General features: G+C 47.4%; 1 protein-coding gene across 6 annotated transcripts in view; it reads left to right on the forward strand.

Annotated features, from left to right (window-relative positions):
- LOC136657021 (aldo-keto reductase family 1 member C3-like) overlaps window positions 1–27,212 on the forward strand; it is a 59,120-nt gene that overhangs the window by 24,043 nt on the left and 7,865 nt on the right. For 4 of the 6 annotated variants that reach the window (XM_066633590.1, XM_066633586.1, XM_066633589.1 and 1 more), the window contains 5 exons: window positions 21,232–21,399; window positions 22,583–22,699; window positions 24,024–24,101; window positions 25,738–25,860; window positions 26,930–27,039. In XM_066633590.1, coding sequence (XP_066489687.1) covers window positions 21,232–21,399; window positions 22,583–22,699; window positions 24,024–24,101; window positions 25,738–25,860; window positions 26,930–27,039 — 596 coding nt within the window. Of the gene's footprint in view, window positions 1–618; window positions 702–18,397; window positions 18,548–21,231; window positions 21,400–22,582; window positions 22,700–24,023; window positions 24,102–25,737; window positions 25,861–26,929; window positions 27,040–27,212 lie in introns of those variants that run through there. The other 2 variants (XM_066633588.1, XM_066633587.1) reach the window with 2 other exon arrangements.

Consider the following 27,212-nt stretch of genomic DNA (forward strand, 5'->3'; position numbering starts at 1 on the left):
TAGTTTTCTACTTGAGGTTGAGGTTTTGTTTTGGGGCATTGTTTTTCTTTCAACACAGAGGACATACAGCCTTCAGAACATGTGTTCTTCCACCTGCAGTCTGAACTAGTAGCCACCTTATCCCCATCATGTTCTGTTACCTTACATAGATCCAGCCTCAGACATCCACTAAAATTGAGTGTTGGGAGGGTTATTACATACAAAAGAAAATATTTCTTTACTCAGCGTGTGGTTGGTCTGTAGAACTCCTTGCCACAGGATGTGGTGATGGCATCTGGCCTGGACGCCTTTAAAAGGGGATTGGACAAGTTTCTGGAGGAAAAATCCATTACGGGTTACAAGCCATTATGTGTATGTGCAACCTCCTGATTTTAGAAATGGGCTATGTCAGAATGCCAGATTCAAGGGAGGGCACCAGGAAGAGGTCCTTGTTATCTGGTGTGCTCCCTGGGGCATTTGGTGGGCTGCTGTGAGATACAGGAAGCTGGACTAGATGGGCCTATGGCCTGATCCAGTGGGGCTGTTCTTATGTTCTTATGTAATAATAGGCCTCATTTAGTTCCTTTCTTTTTCTGAGGTCCTTCTAAGTTTTGTGTTTTTTTTTGCTTTTTCTTTTAGATATGCTGGACACCACCTGTACTCACCACCAGAGGAAAACTGAGGATTCATGGACCTAACTTCTGAAACCTGGAGTACAATAAAGATACACAAACCTTCATCTTCTTACTGTGTGGTCCTTTTTGATTACAGTCTGATCAGCACTTAAGAGCAGAGTTTGCAAGATTGATGATTTTGTTGATGAGATCATTTTTAAGGGAAAAAACTCAGACTTGCAGGGGGTGGAACAAGGGATGTGGAATGCCCTGTTCCCAGCAGCTAGGAAAAGAACTTCTGTATCTGGTGGCTTTGGTTTGTCTTGTAGAAGGGCAATTGTATGGATAAAGTCTGTGGCCTGTGGGGCAGATTATAGAAAATCAGAAGAGAAAAAAAATTTTAGTCAATGGCTGCCCCGAGCTCTTTCTGTGCTCCAAGCGGTGTCCATCTGGTGCTGAGCCCAGCGCGGAGTGGTGCTGGGTCTGTGCCAGTGCTCCCTCCTTTCCGGGTGTCACCAACATGCCTTACGTTTGCACCCCCCAGCACTGGCGCTGGAGCTCAGAGACCATAGAATTAGGCTCTTAGTTGCTTGTCGCTGGGAAACTCTTGCAGATAGGAGAGTGCTTGGGATGTCCAACATTTTGGGCTGCTTTGTTCTCTTATGAGTTTATGACATCTGGTCATCCTGGCCTTTTGTTAGTTGTGTTGGTGCAGCCTTCCTAGTTGTCTGTTGTTTGGATAGGTCAGTTGGGATATTGAGTCACAGTTCTCTCTGACTGGGCTCAATAGTTGGTCTCCAGATCACCCCAAGGTGACTTGTAAAAGAGGGCTTGCAGTGGCGAACCTAGAGAGGGGCAAGTGGGGCAAATGCCCCAAGTGCTGGCCCTCTGGGGGCACCTTCCCTAGCCTCACCCTCCAGCCTGTTTGTCTTTTTTATTTTAAAGCTAAAGAAGCCAGCAGCTCCACCGGTTCCTTTCTTTTTTTAAGAAAAAAACCCTCCTTCTGATGAATTCAGTGTCGGACTGGATCACCCCCCTCCCCACCACCTTTCTAGGAGGAGACGAGAGGGTGCCCTAGAGTGTCAGCCCTCCAGGAGTTGCAACTCCTAGAGCGCTGCCTCTCTAGGGCGCCCATTTCCTCTCCTCCTATAAAGGAGGAGGGGAGGGGCAGTCTAGTCTACTGCTGAATCACAGCACCTTGCTGCCTCTCTGGTAGTGATTCTGGCTCACCCTGTCCTCTGTTGGGAGGAGGGGTTTTTTTAAAGTGAAAGAAGCCAGCACTATTATCTGCACTCTGGCATTCTGACCAGGGCGGCAGTAGAATGTGCAGTCCTTATCGTATATAGGAGTTTCCAAATTTCAGCTGCTAAAGTGCACCTTAAATACTGTGTTGTACAGAGTAGTCTTGCTATGCACACTTAACAGTATCGCTCTTTAGTTTACAGGTTCACCCCGAAGTAGGTGTCTTGTGCTGCTTGATTCAGGGGACCCTGTGTGTTGTAGAGCAGGCTGAGAAAAGCTTGTCTTTCCTTCCAGGTATGGCCAAGATTTTTAAACTGTTTTGTCCACCATGCCTCTGTGGCAGTAGCGGTTTCATCAGGATGTTGAACACTTAGTGTTGCAGGTGGGGCTGGTTTTTTTGGTTTTCTAGTCGACTTTTGCAACTCTTCTTTGGGCTAATGGCAACTTCAGCAGAATTGCTAGCATTTCTGGTGGTCAGCTGCTGCCACTGCTTGCCATTTTTTCTTTAGAATGCTATAGGAAGTGACCTTCTGGTTATGAAAAGTGACTTTGAACAAAAGAGGAAAAGCCCTGCAGCAACCTCTCAGCCAGCCATCAATGGTTATCAATGCCAACTGGTTGCGTGTTTAAAAGCAAGACTGGCTTATGAGCATTAAGCCATATTGAGGACGGCGAGTCATAGCAGCAGCTTCTAGGACAGTGGTTCTCACACATTAAGCACTGGGACCCACTTTTTAGAATGAGAATCTGTTGGGACCCACCGGAAGTGATCTCATGATCGGAAGTGACATCATCAAGCAGGAAAAATTTTAACAATCCTAGGCTGCAATCAGGGTCTTTCAGAGGAATTTTTTCAGGGGGTACAAAGTTTCTTTTGGGCCCCTTTGCAAAGGGGGAGGGGTGAAACAGAGGGGGAGGGTATTGACAGGCGAGCTGAATGGGGGCAAGTAGGGGCAAAACAGGGTGCGGGCACCTGGCATCAGCAGCTAGATACAGTAATATGGAAAACCAAACATACTTCTAAGTCTCTCTAAAATCTTGTATATATAGAAAATCATGCAGAAAATTAGCATCATCATATTTAGGTTCACACTAGAATGCAAAGTGTCCTGTGTGTACCAAAACTTGCTTCTGCAGCAGCTGTAACTTTGCAGCTGTGTCTCTAAGTACCTATATGCTCTTTCATGGTCAGCAGATCCACAAGCCAAAGAGCTACTATAGCAGTCCAGTTTCCTCCAAGATTTGACACTGTGTTAAGGAGTGTCATGTATGCATTCCTCGGCCCAGCATATATGGCTTCCCAATAGCTGCTCATGGTAGTGTCCCCAGCATCCAGTGCGGGCAACAAGTCTGAGTAGATAGGAAAATGTAAGATCCCAGGAAATTTCTGGACCCCGTCCATTGGCTCCTGGGCCCCCTTTTTGACCCTGGGGCCTGGTACAAATTACCCTCTCTCCTAGGCCCTGGCTGCAATCCTACACACACTGACTCAGGAGTAAGTCTCATTGATGATCATTGTTAAAAGAATATATATAGCAGCTTGTTAAAAGTACAGGCTTGTAACATTTTACATAAGAACATAAGAACAGCCCCACTGGATCAGGCCATAGGCCCATCTAGTCCAGCTTCCTGTATCTCACAGCGGCCCACCAAATGCCCCAGGGAGCACACCAGATAACAAGAGACCTCATCCTGGTGCTCTCCCCTACATCTGGCATTCTGACTTAACCCATTCCTAAAATCAGGAGGTTGCGCATACACATCATGGCTTGTACCCCATAATGGATTTTTCCTCCAGAAACTCGTCCAATCCCCTTTTAAAGGCGTCTAGGCTAGACGCCAGCACCACATCTTGTGGCAAGGAGTTCCACAGACCGACCACGCGCTGAGTAAAGAAATATTTTCTTTTGTCTGTCCTAACCCGCCCAACACTCAATTTTAGTGGATGTCCCCTGGTTCTGGTATTATGTGAGAGTGTAAAGAGCATCTCCCTATCCACTCTGTCCATCCCCTGCATAATTTTGTATGTCTCAATCATGTCCCCCCTCAAGCGTCTCTTTTCTAGGCTGAAGAGGCCCAAACGCCGTAGCCTTTCCTCATAAGGAAGGTGCCCCAGCCCCGTAATCATCTTAGTCGCTCTCTTTTGCACCTTTTCCATTTCCACTATGTCTTTTTTGAGATGCGGCGACCAGAACTGGACACAATACTCCAGGTGTGGCCTTACCATCGATTTGTACAACGGCATTATAATACTAGCCGTTTTGTTCTCAATACCCTTCCTAATGATCCCAAGCATAGAATTGGCCTTCTTCACTGCCACCGCACATTGGGTCGACACTTTCATCGACCTGTCCACCACCACCCCAAGATCTCTCTCCTGATCTGTCACAGACAGCTCAGAACCCATCAGCCTATATCTAAAGTTTTGATTTTTTGCCCCAATGTGCATGACTTTACACTTACTGACATTGAAGCGCATCTGCCATTTTGCTGCCCATTCTGCCAGTCTGGAGAGATCCTTCTGGAGCTCCTCACAATCACTTCTGGTCTTTACCACTCAGAAAAGTTTGGTGTCGTCTGCAAACTTAGCCACTTCACTGCTCAACCCTGTCTCCAGGTCATTTATGAAGAGGTTGAAAAGCACCGGTCCCAGGACAGATCCTTGGGGCACACCGCTTTTCACCTCTCTCCATTGTGAAAATTGCCCATTGACACCCACTCTCTGCTTCCTGGCCTCCAACCAGTTCTCAATCCACGAGAGGACCTGTCCTCTAATTCCCTGACTGTGGAGTTTTTTCAGTAGCCTTTGGTGAGGGACCGTATCAAACGCCTTCTGAAAGTCCAGATATATAATGTCCACGGGTTCTCCCGCATCCACATGCCTGTTGACCTTTTCAAAGAATTCTATAAGGTTCGTGAGGCAAGACTTACCCTTACAGAAGCCATGCTGACTCTCCCTCAGCAAGGCCTGATCGTCTATGTGTTTTGAGATCCTATCTTTGATGAGGCATTCCACCATCTTACCCGGTATGGATGTTAGGCTGACCGGCCTATAGTTTCCAGGGTCCCCCCTCTTTCCCTTTTTAAAAATAGGCGTGACATTTGCTATCCTCCAATCTTCTGGCACTGTGGCCGTTTTGAGGGACAAGTTGCATACCTTAGTCAAGAGATCTGCAACTTCATTCTTCAATTCCTTAATAACCCTTGGGTGTATGCCATCAGGGCCCAGTGACTTATTGATCTTTAATTTATCAATGAGGTCTGAAACATCTTCTCTTTTAACCTCTATCTGACTTAACTCCTCGGTCAGGAGGGGCCGTTCGGGCAGCGGTATCTGCCCGAGGTCTTCTGCCGTGAAGACAGATGCAAAGAACTCATTTAATTTCTCTGCCATCTCTAAGTCTCCTTTTATCTCCCCTTTCCCTCCCTCACCATCCAGAGGGCCAACCGATTCTCTGGCGGGATTCCTGCTTCTAACATATTTGAAGAAGCTTTTATTATTGCCCTTAATGTCGCTGGCCATGCGTTCCTCATAGTCTCGCTTGGCCTCCCCTATCACCTTCTTACATTTCTTTTGCCACAGTTTATGTTCCTTTTTATTCTCCTCATTAGGGCAAGGCTTCCATTTACGGAAGGAAGCTTCCTTGCCCTTCACAGCCTCTCTAACTTGGCTGGTTAGCCATGCGGGCACTCTCCTGGATTTAGTGGAACCCTTCTTTCTTTGCGGTATACACCTCTGCTGGGCCTCTATTACTGTCGTTTTAAGCAGCCTCCATGCACTCTGGAGAGACTGGACTCTTTTTACCCTCCCTTTCAACCTCCTTCTAACCAGCCTCCTCATTTGAGGGAAGTCCACCCGTCGGAAGTCAAGGGTTTTTGTTAGAGATTTGCCTGGTATTCTTCCCCCAACGTGCACGTCAAAACGGATCGCAGCATGATCACTGTTCCCCAATGGCTCAGTAACGTTTACATCTCTAACCAGGTCCTGCGTACCGCACAAAATTAAATCCAGAGTCACCTGTCCTCTGGTGGGCTCCGTGACTAGCTGATCTAAGCCACAGTCATTTAGCACGTCAAGAAATCCGGTTTCCTTATCGTGACCAGAACACAAATTGACCCAGTCAATATGAGGATAATTGAAGTCCCCCATGATTACAACCCTGTCCCTCCTTGTCACCTCCCTGATCTGTTTCCTCATTTCAAGGTCCCCATCCGATTTCTGGTCTGGAGGACGATAGCACGCCCCCAGTATTACATCGCTGCACAAGCCTGGTAATTTAACCCACAGAGATTTTACGGTGGAGTCGGACCCACCTTCAATCTCTACTTTGCTGGATTCTATCCCTTCCTTAACATAAAGGGCCACCCCACCTCCAACACGCCCCTGCCTGTCCCTCCTGTAGAGTTTATAGCCCGGGATTGCGGTATCCCACTGATTCTCCGCATTCCACCAGGTTTCCGTTATGCCCACTATGTCAATATTTTCCCTTGTCACCAGACATTCCAGTTCTCCCACCTTTGCTCGTAGACTTCGGGCATTCGCATAAAAGCATTTATACACGGAATGCCCCAGGATGGGCTGCTTATTCGCTCCTTTGTCCCCGCATCCTCTCATTGTGCCAAACCGTCTATCACATCCCATCACGCTACCTTTCCCAATTTCTTCTCCTACCCTGCCTTTGTCTTGTTGTTCTCTAACCTCCCCATCCTCATCCCATAGGGATGAGGAGTCCCGAACCGGATGCCCCTCGGCTCCTGTCGGCCTTCCCCCAGGGATCAGTTTAAAAGCTGCTCTGCCACCTTTTTAATGTTATGCGCCAGCAGTCTGGTTCCATTCTGGTTCAAATGGAGCCCGTCCCTCTTATACAGGCCCTGCTTGTCCCAAAACGTTCCCCAGTGCCTAACGAATCTAAACCCCTCCTCCCTACACCACCGTCTCATCCACGCATTGAGATCCCTGATCTCCGCCTGCCTAGCTGGCCCTGCGCGTGGAACAGGTAGCACTTCAGAGAACGCTACCTTTGAGGTCCTGGCTTTCAGCTTCCTGCCTAAAAGCCTAAATTTGGCCTCCAGGACCTCCCAGCTACACTTGCCCACATCGTTGGTGCCGACATGCACCACAGCCGCTACCTCTCCCCCAGCACTGTCTACCAGCCTGTCTAGACGAGAAGTGATGTCCGCAACCTTCGCACCAGGCAGGCAAGTCACCATGCGGTCCTCACATCCGTCGCAAACCCCCCTCTCTATGTTTCTAATAATCGAATCCCCCACTACAAGAAGCCCCCGACCCCCCTCCCGCCGAGGAGTATCCCGAGTGCGCTCGGATATGGGCCCATCCCCTGGAGAAGGGGTCCCCCCTAGGGGATTGTTTCCCTCCTCTCCAGGATGACGTCCTCCAGTCCCGAGACTTCCCACCCGGGCAGCCGAGGAGCTGCACGCCTGAGGTTGGGACGAAGCCTGATCGTCCCCAGAAGTCTCCCCACGGTCCTCCTCTGGCTGCCTGCGCTTCTCCAGGTCGGCCACCAAGGCTTCAAGGGAGCGGACGCGTTCCCTGAGAGCCTGGAGCTCCTTGCACCGAGGACACACCCATGACTTATGCCCCAGAGGCATATAATCATACATGTGGCACTCGATGCAGAACACTGGATAGCCCCCACTCTGCTGCTGGCTGTCTGACTGCATAGCTTTTTTGTTGTTGTTGTTGTTGTTTTATTTAGGGGTCCTTTTAAAAACCGTACACTGGATAGCAGCCCTTTTCTCTAGGGAAGAGGTAGGGCAGTGTATGGGGCCCTGGCCTCCTCGCCCTGCTGCTGAACTCGCCCAGATGCTAAACTCTTGTGCCTTACCTGGCACTTAGTTCCCGAGGCACTGGGTTCCCAGAGGCCACACGCGTCTGCAGAGAGCCTCACGCGATGGCCTGCCTAGCTTTATACTCCTGGCTGGCTCCTCCCCCCTCCTTCCTTCCTGATTGAAAGGGGGCTGGCCTTCCCAGGTGAGTTTACAAAAGCTCAGGAAGGCAAATGGCTGCTGATGGGCGTGACCTACTCTCCAGGCTCCTGAATGGACTGCTTGGATTAGCCTAATGGGGCTCTTAATGGGTTGGGAATTGGCCCTTCCTAGGTCCTTTCCCTCCTAGTTCTGTTCTCTTAGGCTGGACTGTTTTTTTTGTAACCCCAAGCTAGTTTTTATTTGGGTTTGTTTAATTATTTATTGCTCTCTAGATCCTGTGTCCCAATTTACTGACCTGTTTAGGTTATGTTCTAACTTAGATTAGGTTTAACCTGGGTTAAGTATAGGTTTAATTTAAACAAGTAGAAAAAACCTGCTTTCCACTTTAACCTCATAAGAACATAAGAACATAAGAACAGCCCCACTGGATCAGGCCATAGGCCCATCTAGTCCAGCTTCCTGTATCTCACAGCGGCCCACCAAATGCCCCAGGGAGCACACCAGATAACAAGAGACCTCATCCTGGTGCTCTCCCCTACATCTGGCATTCTGACTTAACCCATTCCTAAAATCAGGAGGTTGCGCATACACATCATGGCTTGTACCCCATAATGGATTTTTCCTCCAGAAACTCGTCCAATCCCCTTTTAAAGGCGTCTAGGCTAGACGCCAGCACCACATCCTGTGGCAAGGAGTTCCACAGACCGACCACGCGCTGAGTAAAGAAATATTTTCTCTTGTCTGTCCTAACCCGCCCAACACTCAATTTTAGTGGATGTCCCCTGGTTCTGGTATTATGTGAGAGTGTAAAGAGCATCTCCCTATCCACTCTGTCCATCCCCTGCATAATTTTGTATGTCTCAATCATGTCCCCCCTCAAGCGTCTCTTTTCTAGGCTGAAGAGGCCCAAACGCCGTAGCCTTTCCTCATAAGGAAGGTGCCCCAGCCCCGTAATCATCTTAGTCGCTCTCTTTTGCACCTTTTCCATTTCCACTATGTCTTTTTTGAGATGCGGCGACCAGAACTGGACACAATACTCCAGGTGTGGCCTTACCATAGATTTGTACAACGGCATTATAATACTAACCGTTTTGTTAGTATTACTAACCTCCTCCCTTCCTTCGATTAAGTGCTACCTTAGGTGCAGCTAACTTTCAACTTTGATTTAAATGCCTGACCCTTGGGCTCTTACTCACGAGTAGGACTCTGCTCTTACTCATGAGTAGGACTCTGCTCCTGCTCAGAGTAGCCCTATGTACCTCCCTTAGGTGCTAACTTTCAATTTTGATTTAAGGTTGCTTTAAAGGTAAGGTTAAGGTTAGAAGACAGGGAGTTAGAAAGACAAAGCGTTAGAATGAGTACACTTACCTCCTCCTCCTCCTCCTGCTCCTCCTCCTCTCCTTCTCCAAAACTCAGAGGTCTCCTTGCCTTCTCCTCGCCCAGATGCTAAACTCTTGTGCCTTACCTGGCACTTAGTTCCCGAGGCACTTGGTTCCCAGAGGCCACACGCGTCTCATTTCCCAAATGAGGTCTAATCAAGTTTAATATATTAAAAATAAAATATTGAACTGAATGAGGACCCACCTGAAATTGGCTTGCGACCCACCTAGTGGGTCCCGACCCATAGTTTGAGAAACACTGTTCTAAGAATCAGCTGTTTGTGTACCGCAAGATGGAGTTTGAAGAATGGATGAAATTCTAACTCCCCTCCAAGAGGCAGTACCCTCCTTCCATGTAAGTGGGAATATTTGGGATCCCTCATTTTGGGTTGGTAGTGTCACCATAGAAATATCTGCATTTGCTGTTTCTCTGGTAACTAGAGGTGTTTGTTTCTGGTAAGTAAGATAGTATTACAGCCTTACTGAACACAGTGGGCTTACCACCAAGTAAGGTAAATAACACCATTTTCAAATACCTCTTATTGATCACAATAGCAGACGCTGCCCCATAGCGCATGTGAATTTATTTAAAATGTATTTCTTTAGAGTTGGCTCCTGCCTGCTTAAAGGCTCCTGAACCTTTTTTTCCAAATGTTCATGACAGGGCCAGCCCAATCAGGTCTGAATCAAGAAAAAAATACTTCTCACTGCAATCCATCCTCACACAGGATTTAAAGTGAATCCATCCCTTTAAAGTTTAATAAACAGCACCTGTGTATGGAACAAGGAAAGGGGACAACAAAGCACTTCTTCCTCACATGGTGTCTAAAGGGGCACATCCACTTGAAACTCTAAACCTTGTGTGAGGACGGAGTGTGGTGGGGGGAAGTGAATGATCTGATTCTTGCTCACTTTTAGCAAGCAGGGAGTAGATCAATATAGCTGGCTTCTCCAGTGGGCTGTAAGGAGGCATACTCAGACTCAGTGTGAAACCAGGCCTTCTGATTGCAACGTTAATCTGTAAAAGCAAATCCACTAGCATGGACTCATCTGGTATCAAACTGACAGCATCCTTTTTTTTGTAGTAGTAGTACTAATTTTGCTTTAGCTGCGTGATATAATAAATGGCATGGCAGTATCTCAAAGATTAGGGAAAGGTAGAGTATTGGGAGCTGCTGATGGAGTCAAATCAATGGGATGTCTCATCTGGTGTTGCCTACACTGACAAGCAAAGATGTGACCCAGAATCCATCACTCCCCCCACCATCCACCATTGATGCAAACTGCATCTGGCTTCTTCATGGTTGGACCAGCCATGTTCCTGATTCACAGCCTCAGTTTTGCCTATCCAACCCACTAAAGTGCATGCTTTTTGTGTGCTTATGTTTGGCGGTTCAATCCCTAGCATTTCCAGTTAAGGGCTCTCAGGGCTTTCCTTGAATGTGCGGAAAGGTCAGTGTAGAGGCAGCATCACACAGAAATAACAGCAGACCACATAAGCTGTAATAGTAATAAAAATATATACCTTCATGTTCCAGTGTCTATCATGTTATTATTATTATAATTGATGTGAACTATTGTATTTTGTATCTTGAAGTTCTTTAGGTCTGCATTTTCACCTGGTTTTGGAATATTTTTTAAACAAGTCTGTTGTGTTTGTAACATGTGCTTTCATGAGTCATTATTTTACATTATGATGAAGAATCCAGGTTACATACTCTTTTGTATTATGATTGACTAGCTTATAGTGCTACTCACTTTTGTTTCTTTGGTGCCCCACCAGTAAAAGATAAGATGCCAAAACACGTTGGGACCAACCATCAGCTACAATAAACAGGTTTTTGTCTCTGTACCTGTTGGGAGGTTTTCATTTCTTTTCTTTGCTTGTCGGTGTAGGCAACACCAGATGAGACGTCCCATTGATTTGACTCCATCAGCAGCTCCCAATACTCCACCCTTCCCTAATCTTTGAGATACTGCCATGCCATTTATTATATCACGCAGCTAAAGCAAAATTAGTACTACTACTACAAAAAAAAGGATGCTGTCAGTCTGATACCAGATGAGTCCATGCTAGTGGATTTGCTTTTACAGATTCACGTTGCAAGCAGAAGGCCTGCAGACATTTGCTCATTGGCATCTGAGGCTCACTGCTTTGGAATTCGCTAGCTAATGTAGCACAACCATGGCAGCAGTGAGACTACTTAATCAGAGCATCTTAACAAATGGTGGCAATGGTACCACAGAGGTCACTGAAAGGGCTCTTACGTTTTAGCATAATAAAGAGACAACACACATATTCTACCCCCTGCAAGTCTGAGTTTTCTTCTTTAAAAATGATCTCAGCTCAATAATCAACAACAATGTCTTGCAAACTCAGGTCTTAAGTGCTGTCAGACTGTAATCAAAAAGGACTACACAGTAAGAAGATGAAGGTCTTTGAATCCTTAGTGCACTCCAGGTTTCAGAAATTAGGTCCACGAATCCTCAGTTTTCATCTGGTGGCAAATACTGAGGGTGTTCAGCAACTCTAAAAGAAAGAAAAAGAAATAGCAGGACCTCAGGAAAAGAAAGGAACTAAATAAAGCCTGTTATTCCGAGGCTGGATCTATGTAAGGTAACAGAACAAAATGGGGACAAGATGGCTACTACTTCAGACTGCAGGTGGAAGATCACGTGTTCTGAAGGCTGTATGTCCTCTATGTTTAATGAAAAACAATCCCCCTGGAAAAAAACCCAACTTCATTGCATGTAGAAAACTAGCAGGGAAAGGGGTAAACTTCCTGCTTAACACACTAATGGCCAATCCAATGACCAATCCAATGGCCCGCTGCACTGCTGGAACTCGTGTTCTGGTGATGGGACATGCTTTATGGCTGTCACAATACACATGGCACCATAGAGCCTGCTGTTGCCGCAAACAGTGAGCAGCAGCAGCCAGGCAACAGTGGCCACTACAGAAGCCCTGGCACTGGCAAGCTGGCACAGGGGTGGGAGAGGGGGAGAAATGAGGTGGGGTTGGGGGGGTGTTGAGGGCAGCAATGGGTGATTACCGGTCCCAGCTGCTCTGCCAATATCCTATTCCCCTACCTGGCCTTGGTCCGCCTAGCCAGGTTCATTCTGACTTGCGCCAGAAAGTAGTGGACCCAATGGAATCAGCAGACGCTTACCCTGAGGTACGGGAACAGTTGCTCCCTTACCTCAAGGAGGCCTCTGTGACTTCCCCCACCACCATGCAGGATGCAGTGTGTGTCCAATGGTGTGGCTGCATCAGTGGGTGGGGTTTGGATAGGATTGAGTTGTAAGTTTGCCATTTTCACAAAGTGGCACCAGAGACTTTGTGAAAATGGCAAACTTACAACTCAATCCTATCCAAACCTATGCCCCCTAGACAAATGGCCACCCCCTTCCCTGGCCCCTTGTGGTAACCTGAAGAAGTATTTTTCAGAGAGGGCTTCTCCTTTATTCTCATCAGACACCGCCCTGCAGAAATGCATGTTGCCACTTCCCTGCATCCACCTCAGTGTTTTGGTGCTGCCATTGGTGACCTGATGGTGGAAACATTATAAAACGAAGAGATCTTCCACCTACAGTCTGAAGTGCTACAGTCCTTTACAGGGCCAGACCAGCTCATTCAGTCCTCAAATTCATAAAGTATTAAATATGCACTCAGATATTATCAGTATTAAATATGCACTGTGTTCAGCAGCAGTTGTGGTTGAAGTCTGAATCCTTTGACCTAAGAACTGCCTTTGATATCTATTCTGTTTGTTGGCAAGGAGCCCTGTAGCACAATGTTGGCTCTACTCCAGCATAGATGGTGGACAATGGAGAGAGGAGGAAAATTCACTGGCACTCCCTTGACAGCCCAATGCTATCCTTCTTCCCCCCCCCCCCCGCCCAACTGTTGCTGCCACACCGAAAACAGGCGTGCTGTATCTGGTGGGAAGGGGTGGATCAGGAGGCTTTGGACAGGAAAGGGGATTTAAACCCGCTCCATAAGCCTCCCACTCTGCAATGGGACTCCTCAGACCTGTGCCAGTGATTTCACTGGTGCAAGTCCAAGGAGAGAAAGGGGGTGGGGAGGCTAACCACATAGAGGATAGGAACTGGAGTGTGCTATTGCCGCAGGATCCACTCTTTCCTGCAGCCTCCCAGCCCTGTTCCCCCCTCCCTGCCCAGTTTCACCCCCTCCCACCCTGTTCTGCCCTCCTCCCACCTCCCTCACTGGCTTACTTGTTCCAGCAGGCGGCAAACAGTTTGGTGACATGCATGGGAAAGCTACCGGACTACACTTTTTGATTATTTTGCAGCAGTTGCCACAAGTGGAATGTGCGTTCTGCAGGCTATGGGGCCCAACAGGATTGAGCTGAAACTTGCACCAACAAAGAGGAGACATGGTTGACCACATCTTCCTCTGCCTGTTGCTTACAGTACGTTATAGCATGAGACAACCTTACTTTTTTTTTTTTTTTAAGTGGACTTACGGGTCTGATTTTACGTAGTTCAGGTTTCGGTGAAGACCATCAAGGGATTTCATGTCCTCCTCGGACAGATGGAAATTGAACACCTGAGGGGAGAGGAACAGTTGACACTAAGTTCTTCCATCACATCCCCCTGCATGTAAGCCTTGCTCTCAGTGCCACAGTACCATCAACTGTCGGTATGTGCCACCCTCAACAAAGAGCAGAGCTTTTTCTGTGGCAGCCTCTGTTCTTTTCATCTCTTTGCAACCCTTAAGAACAAACTGTGGGTCGGGACCCACTAGGTGGGTCGCAAGCCAATTTCAGGTGGGTCCCCATTCATTTCAATATTTTATTTTTAACACATTAGATGCTGCCATGGTATGTGACTGCATTTGGGGAAATATTACAGATCTGTACTTTTAACAGGCTACTATGTAGTATATGCTTTTAACAATGACAGTCAATGGAACTCACTCCTGGGTAAGTGTGGGTAGGATTGCAAAAAATTTCCCGGCTTGATGATGTCACTTCCGGTCATGACACCACTTTTGGTGGGTCCTGACAGATTCTCATTCTTAAAAAGTGGGTCCCGCCCGGTGCTAAAAGTGTGAAAACCACTGCCTTAGAGGTTTGGTGCAGGCAAGGAGTTCTCTCTTTTTTGGAGGCGAGTGAAAACTCAACTTCTTCACTGTGCTTCAACCATTTTTTTTTTGCTTTTTTGCATATTCTCATGCTTCATTTTGACTGTCCTGCTGTCGTTGTTGCTGTTGAGTTAGACTGTTTGCCAATTCATTTTTAGATGAATTTTTAGACTTAAGTTTTCATTGTAAATTGTTTTTCTTTTATTTAAATCCCATGGGGGTCTGTTCTGGTTGAAAAGCAACCTATAAATATAATATACAAATAGACAGTATACAAGTCCCTTGCACCGTCTGCATGTTTGCGCCTCCTCTAAAGTCAGCAGGGCCGGTGCAGGGGCACGCACCAGCCTGCAGAAGCTGAATCCAGGGCTGTGTCAGCTGACGCAAGTGTCTGGGGTGGGCAGGAAGGAAGTGGGAGGGAAGCAGTGGGTAGTCCCGGGGATGGGCGGGCAGAGAACAGGAAGCAGGGCTGGAACCCAGCTGATATGCTGGATCCCAACCCCATTCCCTGAGCAGCATGGAGTGGTTGCAAGCAGCTTCTCGGACTTATAGTGGTGGGGCAAGTCCAAGGAGACCTATTGCGGCTGTGGTGGCTTACCTCGGGGTAAGGGGAAGAGTTTCCCCTTACCTCTGGTTGAGCCACTTTGGGTAGTGGCCACCCAGCCTGTCTGTTCCATCGCAAGATAGGATTGCACTGTTAATTACATTATCCATCTATGGCTTTTTAACCCCAAACACACAAGAAGCCTGTTGTGTCCTTTCATGGAGACCAAACTGTGGTACATGGAATTGCACCCACCTACTCTCCGGTTAAGTGAAGGGGAACAGGACATCTTGGTCAAATGCAAGGGTCAGGGACTGATTCTACCGAGAGGTAATCAGGAAATTTATTCTACTTTGGGTGCAATCCTACCTGGCGCTGCAGGATAGGGGCCCAAGTGCAGGATACAGGATAGGCGCCGTATCCAGTGCAGGATAGGGGCCCAAGGATAGAGGCCCAGCCAGCGGCAAGGGAAAAATTCTCCCCTTACCTTACCACTTCCTGAGGTGGCACAAGTCTAAAGAGAGTGGAGCGGCTTGAAGCTGCATTGGGATCCAGCACAAGTACTGGATCCCAGCCCCTCTCCCTGCCTGCCCACACCTGGGGCCGTACACTGCCCACCCTCTCCCTGCCCAGGAACGCCTCCCTCCCGCCTCCTCCCCACCCACCCAGAGACATGCATCGGCCCAGCTGGGCTGATGCAAGCCTTGCCGAGTAAGTCGGTGCAGAGGTTTGTGTCAGCCTCTGCAGGCCTGCGCACCTCCGTGTGCCAGCCCAGCTTCCTCCCGAGAAGGCGCAAATGTGCCTTACGGCACGTTTGTGACCCTCCTGGGCCGGCACAAGCTGGCCCAAGTGAAGGGCAGGATTGCGCCCTTTGTCTGCCAAATTTACTCCAAGCAAGCCGTCCAACTTCCCAGGGTTTAACATAGCCACGGTTTGGGACGTGGTGGTGTTCCTATGTGTACTGGTCTTCAGCAGTATCTCATCTCCATTTACTTGGTATAATGGTTACTGCATCCATTTAATCAAAGCTTTTTTTGTGCTTTATAGCCAAGCTCAGGCATTTTCCCTCTGCCTACTTGTACTTTTACTGCCCATCTTCCAACCCCATTTTGTTTAATTTCTTTTCTTTTGAACTTTTAATAAACTAGTTACATTTTGACCCTTTGTCAGCCTAGCCCATGGGTAATTCAGTGGGTTATCATGTCTCTTAGCGCTGCAGATGCTACTATGGTTTTAATTTTTAATAAGAACCCTTGGGCTTCAGCATTCAGTGTTCTTCTCAAAGGTATTTTTCCCAAATGGCTCCCCTCTGCCACATTTCTGTAGCACTTAGCAGGCGCACTTAGGATTGCACCGTAAGTTATTCTATTGGAGGAGTGGGACCTACCTGGCTTCTTGATCAATTGGATGCAGTAACCATTAACACTCAGCAGATGATGCTGGGATGCTGCTCAAGACCAAAGCCCACAGGAATACACACACACCCATCCCACCCCTTTACCAGACAGACAGTTTTGGCTGCTCAATGGCAGAGGCTGATTATCTCTAGTCTGAATAGTTTCTGTGTTCAGGCAAATCCACATCTACATGTAGCTGGGGACAGTGGTATTTCAAACAGACAGAAGCTGCTGAACTTTCACAGGAATATCTAGGAAGTATAAAAAAAATTAGGGAAAAACAGGGAATTCATCACAGCTGCCTTACAAAAGTGTAGTAAAACAAGGTAATCAGAGAGAAGCATTGAGAAGCACATCTGCCTGTTATGCTAGTTTGCTATATGCAGGAGCTTTTTACATTGGGTGGACTCAAGAATATGAACCCTCCCATTCATAGTCTGAAGTGGTACAGTGTACATGTCTACCATCTCATTCTGCATAATGACTCACCACCTGATGATTAATAAATCCTGGTACACCTTCTGGGGTTGAAGCCATTGGAACAGATATAGCTGCCCTGTTCTCTGTTCATTGCCTTTACCAGCATGTTTACTTCAATTCGCTTCTTGGTGAAGGACTTCACAAGGACCACCAGGCCACGCTGCAACTGGTGGCGCAGGGCCACGAGAGCTGGAGTTTGCTTGTACTTCTTGGCAATAGCAACCAACACAGGGTCTTCAAGCAAAACAGGACTATTTTGGTCTATCCTGTAAAAGAGTCACATAGAAAGAGTCTGGGTTGAGATAATGAGAGTTGGTTGATTTTTTTTAATTGTTGGACCATTTTAACTCTGTTTTTTACAGCCAGAGGTATATTGGCTTGATTTGATATTGATAAGAATGGCATTCAAAAATTTAAAGGATGTGAGTAAAAGCCAGCCCTTATTAATGGATTTGTTGTGGGATTTCAGACAGGCTGGATCAGACAATACTTTCACCTATTGCTCCCACACACTTGGTGGGGAATGAGCATGTGCCTTACTTCCCCACCTACACAGTACACCTGTCCTATCTCTGATTTCACCAACTATGCATGTAGGGTTTATTGTCTGATATGCACTCTTATCTGCAGGTAGTCCAAAGTTCTGCATGTGAAAAACTTATCAGGAAAAAAGCATGGGGGAAAAGGTTAAACCTCTCCAGTGCCATGGCCCTGATCTAAATCACTCCTTCCCCATTGGTGCTTTCTACCAATGTGAAATGAGAAGAGCCCCGCTGGATCAGGCCAAAGGCCCATCTAGTCCAGCTTCCTGTATCCCACCAAATGCCTCATGGAGCACACAGGACATCAAGATACCTGCATCCTATTGCCACTTCCTTGCACCTGGCATTCTGAGGTAGCCTACTTCTAAAACCAGGAGGTTGTGTGTAGCCATCAGAGCTTGCAATCTGTGATGGACTTTTCTTCCAGAAAACTTTCCAATCCCCCTTTAAAGGCATCCAGGCCAGATACCATCACCACATCCTGTGGCAAGGAGTTCCACAGATTGATTACACACTGGGTAAAGAAATACCCAAAGAAAGAGATGGGAGACCGGGCCACAGAGTGTTGTCCTCTGTGTTTTTCTAGACTGCCTCCTTCACAACAACTGACGTGGTTCCTCTGGGATCTGCACCCAAATACCGAATGTACTTGCTGTATGGTTTTTGCTACTTCTTGCCAATTTATTTCAGCAAGGACTTTTGTAATCCAATCCTCCAGCAAAGCCCCAAGAGTCAGGGATCTAATTACAGTAATATAGTTCCTGCTTTTTTTGTTTGGTTTTTGGTTTCTTGCCCCTTTGGCATTCAGAAAGCTCAGCTTCACTGGATTAATGCCTGCCTGAACATATTTTTATTTTATTTTGGTTTTGCATTTTCTGTGTTGAATGAGAGCCCGAAGAGAGACTGAATAATTTGCAATCTTGCTTCCAGTATGTCGAGCATTTGTTAGTCCAATATATAGCTTTGCTTGGGCTAAGTCAGAGATTATGACACACCTAATGACCCAACTCCTTGTTGGACTCCCACTGGTAGTGTTGCATAATGTTGATAATGTTCTGGCAATTTCCCCGCCTACCTTTTTTTTTCTTCTGGAATAAAAGTGTAGCCATTCCTCTCTCGCGCTCACTAACACGCTCAAACGCTGGTTCTTCTCTCTGCAGCAGCTACTTTCACAGGACCTGGTTCAAGTTCCAGCCTCTTCTGAGCAATCCTTTGAACTTGAAAGAGATGGCACTTGGCAAAGATCACGTCCTTACAATGAATGATGGGAACAAAATTCCAGTACTTGGATTTGGTACCTATTGCGGTGATTCTGTAAGTAAGATTCTCGCTGTTGTTAACTATATGCATTGCTAGAAAAATGCCCACCATTATGAAGGATAGTAGTGTGTGTGTGTGTGTGTGTGTGTGTGTGTGTGTGTGTGTTGGGGAGGGGATGCTTAAATATCACAAAGGAGGTCTTACACCCACCTCCAGGCCAATCATTAACTAGTAGAACATAAGAAGCCACCTTCTACTCAGTCAAGCCACATATCGTAGATATAGAGTATGAGCCACAGTTGCCAAGCATCCAAAATATTAGGACGCATTCCATTCATGTATAAAGCTTGGGGGGAGGGGTGAAAGAGAGCAGGCTACTGTTTACATGTCCCTCTCCCCTGTTTGATCTGTGGCTTCAGACTTTCCCAAGATAGCACTTCTAAAGTGTAATTAGTCTCTCACATACATTTCTGATCCTGTTTTACTTTAACAAGAAACACGTTCCTCAACAGTGTTCCAACCTTTGAACCAACATGTCTGATGCGCTGGGCAGTTTGCTGCTTATAAACACTTTAGAGCCCAATCCTGTGCCGTAAGGCACGTTCGCGGGGCTCACCGCTGGGCTCCTGCCCATGCTAACCCAGCGCTGGCCGGTGCTGGGCTAGTGCCGGGCGGTCGCCCAGGTCCCGCGGCTTGGTGGTCTCCTGGACCGCCAAGCTACGGAACGGTAGGTGGGGCGGGGCGTGGCGTGGAGGAGGCATTCCGGGGAGCGGGGAGGCCGGTGGGGCACAGAGAGAGGGTGGAGGGAGGCATGCTGGGGGGTGGGCGCTCTGCAGGATCCAGGACGCTCATGTAGGGCTGTGCGCGGGGCTGCTTACCTTACTCGGGGAAGGGGGCAAACGTCCCCTTCTCCTGAGGCACCACCCGCGGTAGCATGGGAGGCGCTGGATTCGGCGGCAGCCCTCCTCAGTGCCTCCGAGCCTGGGCGCCCCGGGCAGCTCAGGATTGGGCTGCCCATTGCTGTAGAGATTAGAGGAAAGTGATACTCTAGGCATGGAAAGAAAGGGCTCCAAGCCAAATGGATACTCTAAGCACTTCCTTAGAGCTGTTGTGCTTGGCTTTTTCTAAGTGTGACCTGGGGATGGGGTGTGACACAGAGTGGTGAGAAGGAACCTTCAATCTTTGTCCCCACCTCACCCAATATGCACAGCAAGCATATCTACTTGTGGCTGGGTTTTGCTCTCGGAGGAAAGTTCTCTCTCTCTCTCTCCCTCCCCCCCCCACTTCACAATTGGGGGCAGCTTGCCCTTCACCACCCACAAATACCAAAAGATCTTAAAACAAGAACTAGAGGATGACTCCTCTTAGGATGTTCTCGTTGCACTGGGAACTAAGAAGAAGCTGAACTCGATGATCACTCTGAATGGTGCAGGTGCAGTGGTGATGGAGAAATGTATTCCTGTGCCGCCATCACTGCCAGAGCATGGGCTCTAATGCGTAAGCTGTTGGATTTGTTGCAAGTATTCTGCTGTTTGTGCTGTAGCGGTTGCCCCAACTGTTTCATTGCCCCCAATTCCTAGAAAACCAGATGCCGTATTTGGTCTCCCGTATAAGAGGGCACCTCTTCAATATAAACACTGTCACTGCCAGTATTCCCTGTAAAAATTACAGGGACTGCATGGAGCCCTATCTTTGCTGTGCAGTTGACATTTATTTATTTAGCATATGGCATATAAAACTAGATCAAATATCAATGTCCAGTTTGTCCAGCCATTCAAGGACAGAGTTACCTTCGTTGAAAAAGTCAGACCATGGGCCAGTATACGCCCTCAGTTTGCAGCCAGACACAGTGTGGTATATAGTTTGGCGGGGGAACCCGCAATCACACTGTGGGATAGATACTAACCCCTATTTAAACACTGAATCCTGACAAACCCCATGTAAGGTACAAATGTAAGGTGCAAGTCAAAACCTGGCACCTTAAGTGTAGGATCATCTATATATCTACCTGTTTCTGGGCATTCGTCTGCCCATTTGACTTTCCACTGGGCACTGATGATGAAATTATTATGCAGATATTGTGCAAGTGCCAGAGAAGCCTTCCTGGATTTAAGCCTACCAATTGATAGATGAGGGAGATCGGCATGCACTGGTAAAAGTGGGTGGTTGGTGATTTTTCTATATTCCTTCACTAAAGCAGTTGACAACCGCTGAAAAACTCTTTGGTATTTACATTATAGTTACTGATTAGCAAAGCTGAAGGAAAGGAAAGCAACTTTTCTCTATTTGGGGTCTTGCTGACGACCCAAATTCTGCTGACTTAAAATATCATTTTGACATTTTCATCCTGACATTCTGAAATTAAAATATTACCTATTGACTTCCATGCTGGCAGTTTCATCTGCGGCTGTGCCAATGAAAAGGAACTAACAGCGCAATCCTAACTTGTGCTGGAACAGGCAGGCCGGCAGGCCTGCGCTGTATCCAGTGCATGTTTGGAGCTGACTTTGGCCCGTTCTGAGGCAAGGGAAAATTATTCTCCTTACCCTGTGTTACACTGCAACAGCCCCAATGGAGCTACTTGGATCTGCGCCACTTAAAGAGCTGGCACAAAGAGCTGCCCTGGGCTACCTGGGAACACACCCTGCCTTCCACTTCCAGCTCGCCCGCCCACAGGACCACCTGCTGCCTGCCCTTCCTGGCATATTGACTGGCATTTTTACCTTTTTAACTTGCAGGATCAGAAAAAGATGTGTGAAGAGGCTACAAAAATAGCCCTGGAGGTTGGCTTCCGCCACATTGATGGTGCATATGTATATGAAACTGAGGAGCAGGTTGGACGAGCTGTCCATGCAAAAATTGCTGATGGAACCCTGAAAAGGGAAGATGTTTTCTACACTGGAAAGGTAAATTAATTTGAATGTTCTTAAAGCAATTGGATTTTATAATTATTTGTTATTTTTAATTATTCTTTCTAATTTTCACCGTGTTGTCAGGGTACATGGCACTTTAGAGTAAAAATGCAGATAGGTCCCTGCTTTGGGGACTCCTAATCTACCACAGACACGAGGGAGACTACAGAAGAAGGGGATGAGAGAGGTGCCGGGGCAGATGGGGAAGAATAGGCAGTTATTTCAGGTATGCATGTTTAGACTATGACCCAGGCCTTCTGCTGATGGAACTTGCATTCTGTCAGTGGGCAGACTAGGCCGCTAGTATGGAGCTGCAGTGACAACTTCTGAATGGCTGGTGACCCACATACACACCGCCAGTGCGCCAAGCTACTTCCAGTCAAAGTTTTTCACTTATCTCCAGTTTACCTTCTGGTGCCACCCCCACTTTGTTGGTGTGGCTGCTTGCTATGCTGTGGCAGGGATAGGATGGGGGCATTACTTGCATTAAAGTTGAGGGGCTAAGGAGTAGTGCCAAAGACTTCATGGAAAAGGTGGGTTTTGAGGAGGGATTTGAAGGAAAGACGAGAGAGGGGATCCTTCAGGTGATCAGGAAGGGAATTCCAGGCATCAGGGGTAGCAAGAGAAAGGAGCAGAGCCTTTGAGAAGCAGGGGAACTTCAGACGGATGGGGCGGTGGACCTAGAGGTATGAAGGTCACAGGTAGGAGCATAGCAGGAAGTGAGAGCAGATAAGTAAGGAGAGACAAGGCCATGCAGAGCCCTGAAGGTAAGACTCGGGCGCTTGTGCGGGATCCAGGAGTGGAAAGGAAGTTATCAAACAGGCAACAATTTGTCCAGGAAGAGGAAGGTCGGGGTCAGTGGCGGCTGTTTAAGTGGTGGGAAGCCAACTGTTTTGTTCTGTGGTGTCATCCATTGTTACCACCCTGCCCGTACCTGAACTGGAGGAAAGACCAGTGTGGGTAAAGGCCTGACTGACACATACAATCGCAATTAAAATACCAGCCCACTGCAACTTGCTGTGCTAATCAAGTGTTTACTCAACAAATATTACTCTACTGCAATTTTGGAGTGCACGGGGAATCCTGCCTCATCACAGGGCAGAACTGAATGGCCCCCTTGAAGCCTGTAAAACTCTGTTTGTGAGAAAACATAAACACATGTGTGAATTGTTGACAGCTTTGGAGTACCTTCCACCGTCCTGAGCTCGTTCGCACATGCTTAGAACAATCCCTGAAGAAACTCCAGTTTGACTATATGGATCTGTTCCTCATCCACAACCCTTATTCTCTAAAGGTAAATGTTTCTTGATGCTCTTATGCAAGTGCTAGCAAAATATTGTAGTGGACCAAAACAGACAAGGTGTTACATAGGAAAAGCCCGAGTGGGATTCTACACGGGAAACATTTATTGGTTTGCTTGTCATGGCTTCTCAGAAGGGATTGTGGGAACTGCAGACTGGTAGAGAGTCGGAAAGTGAAGAAGCTTTGCCCTGTCACAGTTCCCAGAGTTCCCTACAAAGAAGAAATGACTGTCAAGCCAAACAGGGACATATGAAGCTGCCTCCAATTGAATCGGATCATTGATCCAGATAGCTCAGCTCCATCTTTGCTGCCTGGCAGCAGCTCTCCCAAGTCTCCAACGAGAGTCTCTCCTAACCTGGAATGCCAGGGCTTGGAACTGGGCCTTCTACACCTAAAGCATGTGCCCTACCACTGAGCTATGGCCCCTTCCCATTGGTTGAGGGAAATACTCTGGTTGTGACCTTTTCCCATTTCTCTTTGGAAATTTATATTACTTTTTTTTTAATTGGAAAAAATACAATATCAGTTATAGATTGTGTGAGTATATGTGTTTTCTATGATTGGATTCAGTAGTATATGTGGACTGGCACCAGGTTGTGCAGCCAACCATTCTGTCCTCAATCAGGCCTGGAACTGGGATAGAGAAAGGAAAAAAGGGGTAACAGAGATGAGGGTGCACTGTAGATAGACATATTGGGGGGGCAGAAAAGAGGGCAATAACTGAGAGACGGGGCTACAGACTTTTGGCCAGAGTGAAGGAAATGTGCACTGTGGGGTACGGAAAGAAAAAGAGGTTTACCAGAAGATGGTTTAAAAGAAAATACTGATTTTGATGTTGTAACTAAGATTTTTTTTTTAAATAAAGTAGGAGTGTTGTCCTTTTGGATGAATAAAAATGTACAAGTGGTCCATACTGTGATTTGGGATGTCATCCTGTCTCAGTCCCACTATGCTTTCTCTCGTTCCATCACTATTGGGAGGGCTAAACTAAAGAACTCATCTATTCTAAAGAAGTCAAACTAAAGAAGTCATCTATTTTCTGACTGGGGCCTATGTGGTTGGTTTATTGAACATAAATCGGGGGGGGGGGGTGTTTGTTTTGGATTTGGACCATGGCAGTGGCCAACCTTAAGCCTTTGCACTCACAGTGGTTCTGCTCTGGATCAGCCCGCCCCCCCCCCCACTGTGAATGCTATTTCCCCTAGGAGAAAAGCTCCCATTGTTTTATGGGGTACTAGCTACTGAAGGGGTAAGTAGTCAGAGATAACTTGTACAGCACATTTAGGTCTAAGCTTCATTTCCCTTTTCCTTTCCAGCCTGGAGCAGATTTATTACCTCTTGGGGAAAATAAAAAATTAATTTTTGACAAAGTCGATCTTCGTCAAACATGGGAAGTAAGTACCTGGAAGCTGTGAGATCCACACCTTGAGGAGGCCCCTCCAATTTATCATAGCCCATGCTTGGAACACCAATTAAAATGGCAAACATCCCTGCTATTGTCAGTGGAACACCCCTCATTTGCATGTCCTTGGACCTGTCAGTAAACCTCATTTTTCTCTTCCAGTCTGCAAAGTGGAGACATTAGCCCTACAGGGTTGTTACAAGGATGACTGAAATATGGATTAAGAATTAGTACTCAATACACTGCAAGTGTTGTGTAAAAATTTGTTTTTAAGAACAATGTTTGCTTGGTAACAGTTTTAAGCTAGAAATATGTACAGAGCAGGAAATTCCTGGATGGCCTGCTGGGACACCTCAGTGCTCTGCAAAAAATACTTTCATTCAAAAGACTCCTGTGAGTAGAAAATATGCAGGCTCAGAAGAGGCTGCCTGCTACATCTCTGTCTCGGGGTGGACTTGCCCAAAGCAATAGAGTTGGCCGTTGTCGGCCTTGCTCCTGTCTAGAGCAGCAAACCCCAAACTCGCGATTGCTGCGTAGCATGAAAACGGTCCCCAGTTGGACCAGTGCTTACTGCTCCACCAAGCAGCTCCCCAAAAGCCCCTTTGACCACCGTTGCACGACGCTCTGGGTAGTCATGTCTGTAGCCCACTGTCCCAGCAGGCTTTTTCTTGGATTTCTGGGCAGATGCAACTGCAGAGGCAGTCGCGCAATAGTGGTCAGAGGGACTTCTAGTGAGTGGTGCATCGGAACAATAAGCACTGCTCACAGTGGGGAGGGAATCAGCATTGCCCTGAATGCTGGTCTAGAGCAGCCATTTTCAACCACTGTGCTGTGGCACACTAGTGTGCCGTGAGTGGTCCACAGGTGTCCCCCTGGAATTTGGAGGAAGATCATTTATTCGTAGGGCCAATGAGGATGTGAGCCCCCCACTCGCAGCATGGTGTGCCTTGTCAATTGTCAAAAACCTGATGGTGTGCCTTGACAATTTTAGTGCCTTGTCAGTGTGGCACGAGATGAAAAAGGTTGAAAATCACTGGTCTAGAGGAGGGGTGCCCAAACCCCGGCCCGGGGGCCACTTGCGGCCCTCGGGGACTCCCAATTCGGCCCGCAGGGAACTTCCAGTCTCCAATGAACCTCTGGCCCTCCGGAGACTTTCTGGAGCCCGCACTGGACCGACGCAACTGTTCTCAGCATGAGGGTGACTGTTTGACCTCTCGCATGAGCTGTGCAACAAGGGCTACTTCCTGTTTGACATCTGTGATGCAGCAGCAGAAGCAAATGAAACACTGGGCTTGCTTTGTGCAAGGCCATTTATAGGTCTTGCGCGATTGCAAGACCTTCATTCAATCATATAAGTTCCACCTCTAATATATTCATTTATGTAAATTTATTCAAATTTTATTTCCAGCCCCCAACACAGTGTCAGAGAGATGATGTGGCCCTCCTGCCAAAAAGTTTGGACACCCCTGGTCTAGAGGATGCCCTTGCCCCATAGAGATTAATCTGCTTGGCTTGTTGAAAGGCTAGGCCACAGATGGTATGGAATAAGACGTTCCTACTAGAAGTCACACTTGCACGCGTGTCTTCCATTCTAAGGGTTACAATACATGCCATGTTTTCTTTCTCAGGCAATGGAGGCATGCAAAGATGCAGGCCTGGTCAAATCTATTGGAGTGTCCAATTTCAACCTGAAGCTGATGGAAATGATCCTGAACAAGCCTGGACTGAAATACAAGCCTGTCATAAATCAGGTGAAACGCGTTTGCCTTTTGTGGATTTTGTTCCTTGCAAACTGCTGCTGAAAGTTATTTACATCAGGTCTGGTTGGTTGGCTTAGTAGGAAGGTCAATGAGAGGCAGAAGTCGCTGGAAGTTGGAAGCGGGCAAAGGGCAACAGTAGGACAGACTGTTCAATAGTTACCATGTCGATAGTCGGTCATGTAAACCAAATTCAGACTTGAGTTGCACACATGTTAAAGGTTGGAACCAAACAGTCCAATCCTTTGCGAATGCTCCATGGCGGAACACGTGTTCTGCCAACACTGGCTGCTGAAAAGCAGCTGTAAAGCACAGCCTGGCAATGTGCAAGTAGCAAACTGCCAGCGCCTTCCTGTGTGCATCTCCAGACCACTGGCCACGCACTAGAGCAGGTATGCTAGCAGGGGAGGTGAGATGGGGTTGGGAGAGGGCAGAACTGGGTGGGGAAGGGGAGGAATGGGGCAGGGAGGCTGCGGAGGGGTGGCTCTGGTGGCGATGGCGCTTGCCAGATCTCATCCCCTCCAGCAGCAGTCCCTTTTCTCTCCTCGGACTTGTGCCAGCAAAGTCGCTGGTGCAGGTCTGAGGAGACCCATTGTGGTGCAAGAGGCTTAGGGTCCTCCAAAGCCCCCCACTTCACCCCTCCCCCCTGCATGATACAGCACATGCTTTTTCAGCACAGCTGCACCAGCGGGGGGGGGAAGGACTGAACTGAGCGTGAGTTAATCAGGAACAAGCAATCCTGTAATACAGGTTGTTTGATCATGTCATGTGGGTATGTTGTACCAGAGCTCTCCAGTGCATTTACACAATGGTTTTCTGAAGGTGTGCAAAGATACCTTGTGATGAGTCAGACCATTAGTCTCTCTTGCTCAGTATTTAAAATGGTAATTTGAATACATAATCCTCCCACCACAAACATTAAAAAGTATAACTCTGTTGAATACCTTAGCACCTGCAATGTGGTTGTGTGTTTTTCTTTGTATCCTGTTGAGGTATCTGTCTTGTATTCTTATTCAAACCATCTGAAGTTGTTGGTTTGTGTTGGGGGCTGGGAATGCTGCAGGTTGAATGCCACATTTATCAGAACCAGAGCAAGATGCTGAACTTCTGCAAATCCAACAACATCCTCCTTGAAGCATACAGTGTCCTGGGAACCCAGAGGGACAAAAACTGGTAAGAGAAGAAGCCAAATGGTTGCAAGGCCAGCCTGCCCACGATGAGAGTCTTGCACTGAGGGGCGAGTTCAAAGGCAGCAGCAAATGGGTCAGAGGTGTCCCACCACACCCCAAATCTGCTCACTGCCTCCCTCTGGCCCTCCAACTGATAGAGCTACTTAGTCAGTGCTC

The sequence above is a fragment of the Tiliqua scincoides genome, chromosome 7 (assembly GCF_035046505.1).
Source record: "Tiliqua scincoides isolate rTilSci1 chromosome 7, rTilSci1.hap2, whole genome shotgun sequence".
In the NCBI taxonomy this organism is placed as follows: domain Eukaryota; kingdom Metazoa; phylum Chordata; class Lepidosauria; order Squamata; family Scincidae; genus Tiliqua; species Tiliqua scincoides.